Below are 14,650 nucleotides of genomic sequence, written 5' to 3'. Positions count from 1 at the left end.
ACCACCACAACTCCCGCTATTCCCCCAACTATCGCATGCCCCCCACCACAAATTCCTGTCACTCCCCCAACCACCACAACTCCTCCAACTCCCGCTATTCCCCCAACTATCGTATCCCCACCACCACAAATTCCCATCACTCCCCCAACAATCGCTACTCCCCCAACTTATCCACCACAATCTCCCTTTCCTCCTCCTTCAACTTGCCCACCTACCCCGGAAATTCCTTCTGAACCTTACAATCACGGTATGTTTCCACAACAAAAAATTATAGTCTTTTCATAGTAATTATGTTGTATTGTAGTGATTATACATTCTCTACAATGTATGTGCAACTTATATTTGTAAAATAATATAGAAATAGCTAGCTAGTATCATTTTTAAAATCACCATAGTAACTAAATCCATATAAATTTGGTTTTAAAACATAATTAAATACATTTATCATTTTTGTACACATTTAAAATGTTACTTCGTATATCGTTTAGTGCCATATTAAATTCAAAAATTGATTCTTTCAAAAAAAAAAAAAAAAAAAAAATCCAAAGGTTGATAAAAATAAAAAACTTTTCTGTTTTATAATATACATTTTGAAATTTTATTAGGAAAAGTGAACATAAAATATGACATTGTTTAGCACTAAAACATCTCATGTTAGAATTTGATTGAGTTTGCATTGCATGTTATAGTTTTACTTAAACTTATATGCCCACTATTAAATGCAGCTTATTTGGAAGTTGCTGGATTCAACATTTATAGTGACTATAATCTCAACAATAATCATCACAACTGGATGTAGTTTTTTTTTTGTTTGTATCGATTATTGAGGGCAAACCATAACCAGCAAATGAGCAAATACAAAAACACTACCAAATGCTATGGTAACTGTGAATCTTTGTATCGAATTAATAGCCATTGTTGGGAAATTTTTTTGATAGTAAATGCAATCAATACCAGGCCATATAAAAGTTATAATAATTGCTATGAAAAAAGGACGGAAATATTCTTGTAGTGTAAGTTAGTTAAAAACTCTTTAATTGGCAACTTTATTGTTAGCAATGATTCTAGTGTAGTCTTAAAACTTTTCACTACCCCGATTTTTTTAAAAATGGACGGTTGAGATTAATTATTTGTTGGAAAATGCTATACATAGTTTACACTTGAAAATCGTAAAAAGTTTCACTGATTTACACTGATTACACTGATTTACGCGTGTTTTTGTGAGGAATTCCTAATTTTATACAATTTTCAAGAGTGTATTTAATGCTTATATATAGCCTTTAGGGCTACATATAAATATATTTTTATCTTCAAAAATTAATATTTTGGAAATAAAAAAAATATATAAAATGATTAAAAAAATAATTTTAAATTAAAAATAATTAAAAATAAATAAAAAAATCCAAACAATCTCAGCCATTCATTTTTTTAAAAAAATTATGGTAGTCAAAACTCAAAAGTCATAAGACTACATTAGAATTTTCATTATTGTTAGTGTATTCGACTAACATAAGGTAATTCGGTTATGTTACTTATGTATGTGTGGAATATGTTAGGGTTTTGCCCAACGGAGTGCATGAAGAGGTGTGAAGCCTCCCCCGCTTACGCTGGAAGGACAAGGATGTGTGTGAGGATATGCAGTCAATGTTGTATAGCCAATTCTAAATGTGTTCCAAGTCCTACAGTCACTTGCCCCTCCTGGAACGACATCGTCTACCACGGTGTTACAGTCAAGTGCCCTTAAGTTGAACATAACTTCATCCATTACCGCTTGTTCGTTAGTTGCATGTCCAAAATTATGATGCAATCCGTACTATGTTTGTTAGCAACATAATTAAGCTCTTGAGAACGACTTTAATTTAGGTACTTCCATTTCTAATCCTTAGTATGTCAAAGTAATCTCGATGATCGTATCAATTAGGGTGGTAATATGCACTATACTGTTGTTACTTCCTAGTTAGTAAGTTGTACTAGCCCTTGCTTTAAATTAAACAATAATTTAATGGAATGAAGTGAAGTAGTCTTTTCGATCTTAACTAGTCTTCTGGCCCGTGCAATGCACGGGTTGTTTAATTTATAGATATACAATACAAATTTTTGTTTTATAATATATATTTATTAGGAAATAAATAGCTTATAAAGGAGAAGAAGGGGTGAAAATTGAATGTAATTGTAGAAGATATTAAGTTGGGAAAGTGAACCATGCAAACAACATTCATACATGTATTTAATTAAAGTGTGTATTTTTTTTAATATGAGAAAGGGGATTAAAAAAAAAAAAAGGTTAAATGAGGTGACACGTGGCATTGGTGAAAAATAAAATTAACATGTGGCTTGATGGGGATGATGGTTTGTGTTTTTAAATACTAAGTATAGATATAGATTACGCTTATGATATGGTCCAATTCCTATATGTATGCTGTAATTGTTACATTGTTTACAAGTATTATTACTTTGTTCCTAGTTTTTTTTTTTTTCGAATATTTTGTTCCTACTTGATTATTGTTTAAACTTGAGCTCAATTTCAATTCATTGTTTCGTCAAAAAAAAATTGTACTATATATATTGGGGTGGGTAAAAATTGGCTGAATTTTAAGATCTATGTTTGTCAAAAAGTATATTGATCTTGTCAAAAAAAAAAAAATAATATATTGATGATATATAGCACATTATAATGGTTCAAGAGAATATTCATCATCAGTTTATAGATGCATGAGAGACATTAAGAATGTGTCTGTGCTAATGCACGGTATATATAAGAAAAAACACGTGCTAATGTCTCTCATGCATCTATATATAAATGAGAATGTGCATTGTTGACTTGTTGAGTGGTGCTGTTGAAGCTGCCAAAGATATTGGTGTACTGGCCTACCGGGTGTCTATTATATATGAATGAATTTTATCTAATTGACAAGTTTTGAATTTTGACATTATTCACAAATTTTAATAATTTTTACTTATCTTCTCTAATTATCAATACAGAGTATACATTGTTATTATATATTTTACAGTTTGTTATGTAATAAATGTATGAAATGTGCATATAAAAACTGTTTATTTTAATTATTGATATTTATATGGTACTTATTTTTTTTACAGAGTAATTATTTTTAATCGACATTAAATGTGTACAAATACTCCAATAAAAAAAACAACAATTGGGGTGGTGGCGCAGTTGGCTAGCGCGTAGGTCTCATAGCTTCTGAGTAATCCTGAGGTCGAGAGTTCGAGCCTCTCTCACCCCAATTTTTGTTAAATTCATTTTTCTTTTTTAACAGAATTTCTGAACCGATAGCTTTGGAATTGCAAACCTACATACCTGATTATACTCCGGCAATATTGCAAAGCATGTGAGAGTCCCAGCATGAGAAATGGGAACCTAGATCTACCTCCCATTTACAAGGAATTTACCAGTGTAACACCAATTACTAGTAGTTTTAAACTTTCAATTGTTAAGTTTGCATATATATATGCCTCAATCATCCAATTTAGCAACAAAAATTAACAATGGATAGCACGAGTCATCATAGTGTTTGTGTCATTAATTCTTAAAATATGTGTATGACTTCTATTGTACTTAGAACTTCCATAGCTTCTTTTACCATTTACCAAACACTCAATTATCATATCAAGAGTTACTATTGATATAGCTGTCATTATTGAAGGATTTATGTATTCGTCATGTGCATTACTATATATATATATATATATATATATATATATATATATATATATATATATATATATATATATATATATATATATATATAAAGGGATCAAATTATGGAGATAATTAAATTCGTATATTTGGGTCATCGTTATATCATAACTAGAGGTACTAACGATTTTTGGGCTAGTAAATAAGCCAAAGCCCAATTAGACAGATCGTATAAGGTCACACAAAGGGCCTAGATCGAGCACGAGAGAACGAGACCCATGATGACCCTCATCCCCTAGTATGGCCGATTGCCGGCCATATGGAGGAATAAGGAGGGTTTTGGGCTTCGTGACTTAGTCTAACTGTAATAGGAGGATTATAAATATACCTATTTTACGGTACAGCAGCCTGTACCTAGCAAGGTACACACAAAAAACGTGGAAAGAACATGTAGCAGTTTTTTAAAGAGCATAAAATCGTTTTGTAAAGAGCATAAAGCTGTTTTGAAAATAACATCCAATTTTTATGGTTTTTTTTTTTTTTATTTTTTTTTAATATCTAAAGAACATCTGTAATATTAATAAAGAACATGAAAATATTATGTAATGAACATTATTTATGTATATGCACTATAATTAAAAAAAAAAAAAAAAAATCAAAGAACATTTCACAATAAGCAATTAACATTATATCACAAATAAAAGTACATTATACTGACAATTAAAGAACATGAACATATGTTCTCTTCATTTTTTTTGATATAAATATGTTCTTTTTACTTTAGATATATGTTCTTTACATTTTAATAATATGTTCTTTACATTTTAATAATATGTTCTTTTCACTACAACGGTATGTTCTTTACATGTGTATAATATGTTCTTTTCGCGAAATGGATGTACGATGCAAGGTACCCACGCTTGTAGGAACCACATACTGCTTAGTCTATTTATAATTGTAATTCAATTATCAGTTTGATCAAACCCTAATTAGTATATATGAGCCCAACCCCTCTCAAACTCCCTCGCTCTCACGTACGACTCTCTCTTCCTCGGCAACGATCGTGGTGGTGGTGGTTCGTGGTGGTCGGTTAGTCCATTAAAGGTGATGATCGCAGTTTTCCTCTTTCACTCGACCAATCTAGTATTGGTGGACGACTCGTTCGAATCTGGTGGACTAAGGAGCAACGCTTGGGACTCTATTCTCTCCCTAATTAGCCAGTCAATTAGCTTCGTGGAATTCACGTTTCAAAGGTATGATTTTGTGTCTTGTGTGTTATGCATGCGATCTTGGAATTAGATGCTTTATGAATATGATTAATGTTTTTCTGCTTTATAGTACCTATAAACTCCTACAATTATGTATCGGCTACTTAATTAATCAACTAATCTTTATTCCGAACATTTACAAGCTACTTCAAAGCTACTATACAATGGTAACATAGCAAATAACCTATAACAATACTGTAAAAAAAAAATAGTGATACATATAATAATTTATTTTCTTCTAGAAGTGCAAAACTATTCTCTTAATATATAACTACTCGTGCTTGAATTAATGTATGTACAGTCCATAATTCTTAAAAAAAAAAAAAATAAAAAAAAAAAGTGGACAAGTTGATATTCTTATAACTATATAGTCATTGAGTTCAGGGTTACTATACCGTGTAAAATGGACTATAACCATTAACCAGCTCATATTAGAGAAGTGCGACAAAGTGACAAACCCATTAAAACAAATCATCTTTATTGGTATACTTGTAATTTTTAAAAACTTTAACTTGTATTTCAAGAAATAAAGCTGATAAAATTACACCCTGTGTTCTTCTGGTTGGTTACGCTTTAATAATCAATCTTTCTCTTACATAAAGATTTCAAACGTAATCAACAAATGGAAACAGAATCCAACTCCACAAATATCAGTCAAAACTTGAAACCTTGGAAAGAAGGGTCTCTTTCGTCATAGCCATAGAAGACTTGACGTCTCGACCCAAGCAATTCACAAATAAGAACAGAAGGAGTAGCTGCTAATCTATATCTATCTATACTTAGTATTTAAAAACAAAAACCATCATCCTTATAATGCCATATGTACATTTTATTTTTTTTTCCTCCAATGCCACATGTCACCTTATTTAATCTTTATTTTTTTTAATCCCTTTTCTCATATGAAGAAAAAAAAATTAATTCAATACATGTATAATGATTGAAGGCTGTTTGGTTCACTTTCCTCCAGTTTAATTTCTACTACAATTGCATTTAATTTTCACCTCTTCTTAGGGATGTCAGTGGGGCGGGTCAAGTAGGAGATCCGCCCCATCCCCGCCCCGGGGATGGGTCTCGGTTTGGCGGGTGGTGGGGCGGGGATGGGGATAAAAACCATACCTGCCATGGGTGATGGGGCGGGGGTGGATTTTAAGTTGTACCCGCCCCATCCCCACCTCATACCCACATCTATATATCTTTTCAAGGAAAATTACATACTTTTATTCTATTTATAAAATAATTACATGAAATACAATATTAATTATAATACTTTGTACGACACTTATATAATAACACAAAAATGTGTATAGAATGTTTTATTTTATACTTCGTATTAATTATGTAAGATTGTGTATTTGAGATACGGATATTAGGTGGATCTTGGGTGGGGATTAGGCGGGTCTTTGGTGGGGATGGATATCCAAGTGGGGGGTGGGGCGGAGATGGTTTTGGAGTTGTACCCGGTGGGGCGGGGATGGGGATGAAAATTGGACCCGCCGCGGGGATGCGGATGGGGATGAAAATATTAGGTGGGGATGGGGATGAGAAGACCAACATCCGTCCCGCCCCACCCCATTGACATCCCTACCTCTTCTCCTCTATAAACTATTCATTTGCCAATATAAATATATTAAAAAATAATCATATATATTGTATACCTATTAATAAACCGTGCATTGCACGGGTCAGAAGGCTAGTTATGCTTAAGATAAGCTATCAAGTTAGTTGTAGCATAACCTAGTTTAATTTGTAGCCACGTGGATATGAGCCTTTTATTCGGTGCAAGATCGATCGCATCGCATGAAATCCAAGAGAACTGAATTTAATGATTGTATTTAATGCCGCACGCACCCTTAACATGATCCTGTTATGACGGATGAAAGTGGGATTTATTAACACAAATACACAATACAAGTTAACTAGCTAGATTTAAAGTATGCATTGAGATTTAACAATAATCACCATTTTGACTATTTCCGTCACTTACGTGAATGGATTCGACTTTCCTTTAGTTTGAATACTTGTTAGAGTGTCACTCGTACCCTCTCACATGCTGTATTCGGATCTGACATACCACTATATATTATTTACAATGCAGTTGAAATGTAAATTAATACTTCATATATATACACTTCATCACCAAAGATGGTCATATAGTGTGCATATGAATAATATAAAATAGTAACGCTGCGATTATAAAGAACTGATGAAATATAGGAGCAAAAGATTTATATTGGTTAATTTTTCAATAAAAACCGTACCTTAACATCAAATCATCCGGAACAAGAAATTTTACCTAGAGCACAAGATATTTGATTTTGTTTTGGTCTTATGAATTACAACGCGTAGTATGCATGCATGCATGTAAGATAATATTCACACTTTAATCCCCATCACTTAGTTTTAAGAAAATTTCAACTTTTTCCTCAAAAAAAAGAAAATTTCAACTTGATTTTAATTGATCATTCCGTGACATAACTAATGTTATGTCAACTGCTTTCTAGTTGAGATTATATGGATCAACACGCCTAATCTATTTCGAAATTTGTATCAAGGGCTATAGGTTCGTTATCATGAGATTAGCATTGTTTGTGTATATATAAATACTAGTTTTGTGCCCGTGCGATGCCCGGGTTGTTTATTGAATTTTAAGATATATTTTTAATCAATATGTCAAATTTTAAAACATATTATTGATACAAAATTAGTTAGAAATTGATGTGTTTTTGTGAGAATTTAAACTTGTAGACATGTAATGACTAATAATAATAATAATATTGGTGAAAAATATTTCTTGACCCGTAACCTGAAATAATGACCCTGCCTAAAATGACTGGTAACCCGACCTGATTTACAGGTCTACACACAGTAATAAAATTATATTAGACTGTGAAGTATATTATTTTAATTGATTAGAATATATTATAAACAATGGATGTGGTACATTTTGAACCAATTCTTTCGCTCCAAAAAAATATTATGATACAAAAAATAAATTTATATGATAATTTATGAGAGTTATAATCTAATTATTTTTTCAATAAAATTATAATTCAATTTATACTTTATTAAAAAATAAAATTCTATGATAAAAATATTGGTACTTTATCAAAAATAAAACTCTAAATTAACAATTTTATCTTAAAATTCTATCTAAATTTGATTGAAATAAAAACTCTAAATTAACAATTTTATCCTAAAATTCTATCTAAATTTGATTGAAATAAAATTCTAAACTAACATTTTTATCCTACAAATTGAGTTCTATATAACTCTATCCTACGTGGCACGACACTTGGCGAAAAGTTGGAACACCAAGTGTCACTGTCTCGTTGCCTGGCTAAAAGTTTAGCTTTATATATTAGTTATATGATATGATACTTCAAGCAGTTTACCTAAAGTAAATGTATCCTAAAGTAATTAATCAAATTGCTAGTAATAAAAATCAGATTGCGAGCGATGCATGCATGATGCATGGGAGAAATTTCTCCCATAATATTGTGGAAGCCAAGGAAGGGTTGACTTAAGCTTCATTACTTAATGAATGAAACTTACGACTTGCTTCCCTTAATTAATCTTTTAAGTAAAATTAGAATGAAAAATTCCCTTCATTAATGCACAACTGTACGTGAAAGATCGATTTATTCAATGTTCACTCTCTATAAATAGCTCACTCCTTTACATTCTTACATATCTCAATTCCAAATCCTTAGCCTTTTACCAAGCTTCTTCATTCCTTCTAATTAGTTTTTCATAGCCATTTGAATTGCCAATTACAATGGCTTTGAAAACTTCCTTTTTGTTCGCTTGTTTTCTTCTAGTATCCACCCAGGTATTGATGAATAGATGCTTACATAACATACACTATTTTTTTTTTATATGCTCATCTTTCTATATATTAATCTACGCATAGATTTTATATTCCTTATATACTACTTAAATTGTACTCCGTATTGTATAATAATGCATATGTCATATTTGTGCAATGAAAGTGATCAATGATAGAGGCAAACCAATTGTGCTTGTTGGGTTATAGTAGTGCGAAACACATACTTGTACTTATTTACCACTTATAAAGTCATTAAATTCAATTCAAAGAACAATATTGTACTATACACTTTAAATGACGAGCATAACAATTTTTGTTACATACGTAAATTTCTCTTTTCATGCATACATATACAAATTAAGTGAGGTATCCTAGCTAGCTTAGTTTCTTTATTACCTTGAATTGATGTATATTTTTTTTTCTTCTCAAATCTATAAATTTTTGCATGCAGGTGTACGCTAATTGTCCACCACCCGAGGTTCACACATCTCCCCCAGTTTACACCCCACCAATGGCTCCTACCACTCCCCCAACTCCTGCCACTCCACCAACCGCCACTCTTCCAACTCCCGCAACTCCACCAGTCTCCACCCCACCAATGGCTCCAACCACTCCCCCAACCTACACTCCAACCACTCCTCCCACAACTCCCCCAACCCCAGCCACCCCTCCAACAACTGCCACTCCCCCAACCTACACTCCAACCACTCCTCCCACAACACCCCCAACCCCCGCCACCCCACCAACTACTACCACTCCTCCCACAACTCCAGCCACTCCCCCAACAACCGCAACTCCCCCCACCACTTCTACTCCCCCCGCAACCCCCCCAACAACCGCTACCCCACCAACCTACACTCCGGCTACTCCCCCTACCACTGCAACTCCCCCAACCACCTCTACCCCACCGACTTACACTCCAGCTACTCCCCCAACCACTGCAACTCCCCCGACGACCTCTACCCCACCGACCTACACTCCAGCTACTCCCCCAACTCCTCCGGCTACCTCTACTCCCCCAACTTACATTCCTACCCCCGCAACTCCTTACAACCACGGTATGTTATGTTACTGACTCTTTTAATTGAATTTTATTATATAAATAATATTGAAACATATTTAGATTATTTAGACAACGTAATTTGACTTCTAACTAGTGTTTCAAAAAAAGGTATTCAAGGAGAGTATAAAAAGAAAAAAAAATAATAAAATTGAGTCGACTTGTTTGTAATATTAATTAAATTAAATCTATTGTTTAATCTTGGATTTCTATTGACTATATAACTCTATTGTTAACGTTTTGAATTAACATAATTAAGGTAACATTGTTATATATGTTTGTTATTACGTTAGGGTTCTGCCCAACGGAGTGCTTTAAGAGGTGTCAAGCTTCCCCTGCTTACGTCGGAAGGACAAGGATGTGTGTGAGGATATGCAGTCAATGTTGTATAGCCAACTCTAAATGTGTTCCCGGCCCTGCCGTCACTTGCCCTTCGTGGAACGACATCGTCTACCACGGTGTTACCGTCAAGTGCCCTTAAATGCAACATATATTAATCCACCAGACCACCACCACTTTGTTTCAACGTAAAACTACAATTTTACAATTATGTACCTCTCACGTACTATGTTAGCAACATAATTAAGTTCTTGGAACTTCATTTTAGTTACTTCCATTTGCAATCCTTTCATATAATTAGTACGTCAAATTATATATACTTGTCAATCAAGGTGGTAATATGCACTAATTAATTGGAGATTATCTCAATTAATTATCCTATAGCAGTGCTCTTACTTCCTAGTTAGTCTGTTGTACTAGCTCTTGCTTTAATTTAAACAATAATTGAATGAAGTGTAGTTTTTCCTTACGTTTATCAAATTGTCCAATTCCTATATTTCATATTTTTTTCGTACATTTTCTTTTTGAGGGATTTTTTGTACTTGATTAGTGTTAATCTAAACTAATTTAACTCAATTATATTTCAGAGGTTAAAATTGGATGACTTTTAATCTGTATAATTGACTTTTAGTGTACAACTGACGACGTCTATGCAGTGAATATTTACATAGGGGACCAAGCAATAAAACATTAACCACATTTAAAAATCGACTAAAGTTTCATACAATGAAGAACACCCATTATATTTAATATATACCTTCGTGTCAAACTTGTCTTCTCATTGTTAATGTCACTTTTTGGACCATATGATACCAAATGATATACTAGTACAATAGTTGAACTTTAAAGTCTTGACTCACGAGTAATTACAATTTTAGTTATACAACCGGTTATAATCTGCTTGATTGATTGGGTTTGGTTCAACCCAGATTTTATATCTATTGTCATTTCGGTTTAAATTAATTGGATTTACCCTACATCGTATTGAGTAGGCGGCTGATGTCTATCAATATTAAAATCTTGCATCAATCGTCAATATTCGACAACAATTACACTAATAAATAAAACAATGATGTTAAAGAAATAAAAACTAGCTAATTATGATTTAGATGACTACATAGAGGCAAAGAGATTCAAATGACTTTAACAACGCCGTGATTAAGATGAAATTATATTAAATTAGAGTAAAAACGACCTTTATTATTTTGTATCATATTCCATTATTGATGTCTAATACTCTTTCATATACTACAGTTTACAAGTATATATACACATAAATAGTGAATAAATCTAAGCTAAAGAACCCTCAAAACTTTAACAACCATAAAATTATATTGTTAGTAAAAATGAAAAACAAGCCTCACGCAGTATGTGTAGCTTTTCCAGCGCAAGGCCATTTAATTCCTATGATGCAATTAGCCAAACTTCTTCATTCTAGAGGCTTCTATGTAACCTTCGTTAACACCCACTTTAATCACAACCGTCTGATCAAGGCCAACAAGGGTTCATCACCGTTGGATGATGATGATGAGTGGGTCAACTGTTTTCCTGATTTCAAGTTTGAAAGTATGGATGATGGATTACCACCGTCCGATCGTGATGCAACCCAAGACCCTCCTACTCTATGTTATGCTCTACGTGACAATTGTTTGCCTGCTTCTCGTGATCTCTTGGCGAGGGTACGAGCCAAGACGGGTGTTCCTCCGATGACATGTGTCATTGCTGATGGGTTGTTGGGTGGTGTTGTTGAAGCTGCTAGAGAGATTGGTGTTCCGGATTTCCAATTATGGACTGCCTCTGCTTGTGGTTTCTTGGGTTATCTTTATTATCCTCAACTTCTTGAAAGAGGAATTATTCCCTTTAAAGGTTAGTAAATTTAATTATCTATGTATAAGTAATTAACGATTTATGATTCTGACCAACAAATAATAACTAGGAATGATAAGTGTTTTACTAATTTGTTAATTAGAACTATAGTGAATAGGTCAATTGTACTATAGATAATGTGGAGTACTATAGATAAAGTGTAATGTATGTAGTGGTGATTATTCAACCTTGTATTTTGTTGTATAGTGCATAAGTCTTTACATATCACAATCATGATAAGATGCAAAATAGTATTGAAAAACATATTTGAAATATTTAATTATTTTACACGTAAGATATGATAAGAATCTGATAATTTATTTAAACATTACATATATATGCAACCTTAATGTTTGGTCCTGTGAAGTTCTTTTTGTTACTTTTCTTCACATGGAGGCCAAAGAGTTTTAAATATTCAAACTGTTAATTTAAATTAAATGTTAAGCAATGTTTGACAACAAGTTTCATATAATTACAATGGATTGTTTTAGGGTTTTCAAAGTATCATACGAAATTCAGTATATTACAATTTCACAATATATAGTATTAAAGTTGTGAACAACTCAACGTCTAAGAAAGTTTAATAAATGTGATAACTAAATCTGGATATATAGAGTGGAGTAAATCATCGGTCTAATTTTTATTTTGTGATGCTCGTAGATGAAAAGTACAAGCATGACGGAACCTTAAACACGCCAGTGAATTGGATCCCGGGCATGGAGAACATGCGCCTTGGAGATCTTCCATCTCTTATGAGAATCACAAATGAAGATGAAATTCTTTTCACATTTCAAAAAGAACAAGTTCAAAGCTGTCTCAAAGCATCTGCCCTAATATTCAACACATTCGATTCATTCGAAAAACGAGTTATAGAGGCCATTAAATCAAATATCTTCCCTCAAGTCTACACAATTGGCCCACTTCCAATACTAGAGCAAAAACATGTACCTGAAAGCCCATTAAAGTCATTTCGGCCCACTTTATGGAAAGATGATATTCAATGTCTTGAGTGGTTGGCCCAAAGAAAGCCCAAATCAGTTGTGTATGTAAACTATGGTAGTGTTACTACAATGTCTAAGGAAAATGTTGTGGAATTTGCATGGGGTTTAGCCAATAGCAAGCACCCATTCTTGTGGGTCCTACGTCCGGATGTTGTTAGCATGGAGGAATTTGAGTTATTGCCTAAGGAATTTTTTGATGAGATTAGGGATAGAGGATTGGTGGTGAGTTGGTGTCCACAAGAGCAAGTGTTGATTCATTTCGCGGTTGGTGTTTTCTTGACACATTGTGGGTGGAATTCTTTGCTCGAGGCTGTGTGTAGAGGTGGTTTGCCTGTTATTTGTTGGCCGTTCTTTTTTGAACAACCCACGAACTGTAGGTACGCGTGTTTGGATGATGAGTGGGGGGTTGGGCTTGAGGTTAATCAAGAGGTTAAGAGAAAGGAGATTGAGGATTTGGTTAGAGAAGTGATGGATGGAAAGAAAGGGGAGAAGTTAAGAAAAAATGCTTTGGGTTGGCAAGAGAAAGCCGAGGAGGCTACCAATGTTGGAGGTTCATCCTTTGATAATTTTGAGAGGCTTATCAAAGAGGCTCTTCATTGTGATGCATCGATTAGTTAAAAAATCTATGATTAGCCTAGTTCAGTGACGAACTAGTGAGATTGTACTATAAGACCAATTTGTTATGTAATATGAGTATGAAATATGTGAATGCACTGTGAATTTTTTTCTTTATTATTGATTTTATATGGTATTGCACAAGATTGTGTAATACTACATATTAGTATTTTTATATCAAATGTTTATCTTGCATAGATACTGAAAACTCAATTAAAATTATTGAAACATGCAAAATCAAAACGTTATATATGGTACCAGTATTAAAATTCGCAAATGAGAACAACAAGTGGGGTGGTGGCGCAGTTGGCTAGCGCGTAGGTCTCATAGCTTTTGAGTAATCCTGAGGTCGAGAGTTCAAGCCTCTCTCACCCCAATTTTTGTTAATTTCATTTTGCTCTTCAGCAGATTTCTTGTACTAATAAAGTAATAAGCTTTGGAATTGAAAATTTATACTCCGGCAATGTTGCGAGTGTCTTTTAATGCGCAACATGTGAAGAATAAATTTAGACAGAGTACCTAGATCTGCCTCCCATTTACTAGGAATTTTTAGTGTAACACCAAATACAAGTAGTTTCAAATTTTTATTGATTAAGTTTACATAAATGCTTCGATCATCTAATTTACCTAGAAAAATTAACAATTGATACCTAAAATACTAAAGATATTAATGTTCAAAATTAATATTGAAAATAAATTGTCAATTTTCCGACTGTTTGCTCGTTAGTTTTATAGATTTTTTTTTTTAATCTTCCGTACATGCTAATTTAGTATGTAAACTGAGCTATCGAAAAATTGTAAATAGATCAACAACTCTATCTAGCTAACATGTTTTTTTCATAATAAAATCAACAATTATAATGACTACGACCCTGTTTGACGGTAGCATTTAAGGTAGCAGTTAGCGTTTGGACCAAGTCAAAACACTAGTAGGAAAAAAAGTAAAGGTAGCGTTTTATGTAGCGGATAGTGGTAAAGGTAGCGTTTTATATAGTAAATAGTTGTAAAGGTAGCGTT

The 14,650-nt window shown here is 33.2% G+C and overlaps 2 protein-coding genes and 2 non-coding genes across 4 annotated transcripts; all 4 read left to right on the top strand.

Moving 5' to 3' along the window:
• Positions 1–3,160: 3,160 nt before the first annotated feature.
• Positions 3,161–3,245, top strand: TRNAM-CAU (transfer RNA methionine (anticodon CAU)). The gene is given in 2 exon segments: positions 3,161–3,198; positions 3,210–3,245. It is a non-coding gene; the product is annotated as a tRNA-Met (tRNA).
• A 5,456-nt stretch (positions 3,246–8,701) lies between these two features.
• LOC145638802 (uncharacterized) lies at positions 8,702–10,620 on the top strand. The gene is made up of 3 exons (XM_081689843.1): positions 8,702–8,755; positions 9,204–9,810; positions 10,106–10,620. Exons 1-3 carry the CDS (start codon positions 8,702–8,704, stop codon positions 10,291–10,293), a joined length of 849 nt encoding a protein of 282 aa, XP_081545969.1. The 3' UTR covers positions 10,294–10,620.
• Positions 10,621–11,497: 877 nt separating this feature from the next.
• LOC145626761 (linamarin synthase 2-like) lies at positions 11,498–13,800 on the top strand. The gene is made up of 2 exons (XM_081679239.1): positions 11,498–12,017; positions 12,678–13,800. Exons 1-2 carry the CDS (start codon positions 11,498–11,500, stop codon positions 13,634–13,636), a joined length of 1,479 nt encoding a protein of 492 aa, XP_081535365.1. The 3' UTR covers positions 13,637–13,800.
• A 124-nt stretch (positions 13,801–13,924) lies between these two features.
• Positions 13,925–14,009, top strand: TRNAM-CAU (transfer RNA methionine (anticodon CAU)). Its single transcript is given in 2 exon segments — positions 13,925–13,962; positions 13,974–14,009. It is a non-coding gene; the product is annotated as a tRNA-Met (tRNA).
• The last annotated feature ends 641 nt before the right edge of the window (positions 14,010–14,650 follow it).

The sequence above is a fragment of the Chenopodium album genome, chromosome 1 (assembly GCF_948465745.1).
Source record: "Chenopodium album chromosome 1, dcCheAlbu1.1, whole genome shotgun sequence".
Taxonomy (NCBI): domain Eukaryota; kingdom Viridiplantae; phylum Streptophyta; class Magnoliopsida; order Caryophyllales; family Amaranthaceae; genus Chenopodium; species Chenopodium album.
The sequence above is the reverse complement of the archived record's forward strand: the minus strand, read 5'-3'. Positions and strand labels throughout refer to the sequence as shown.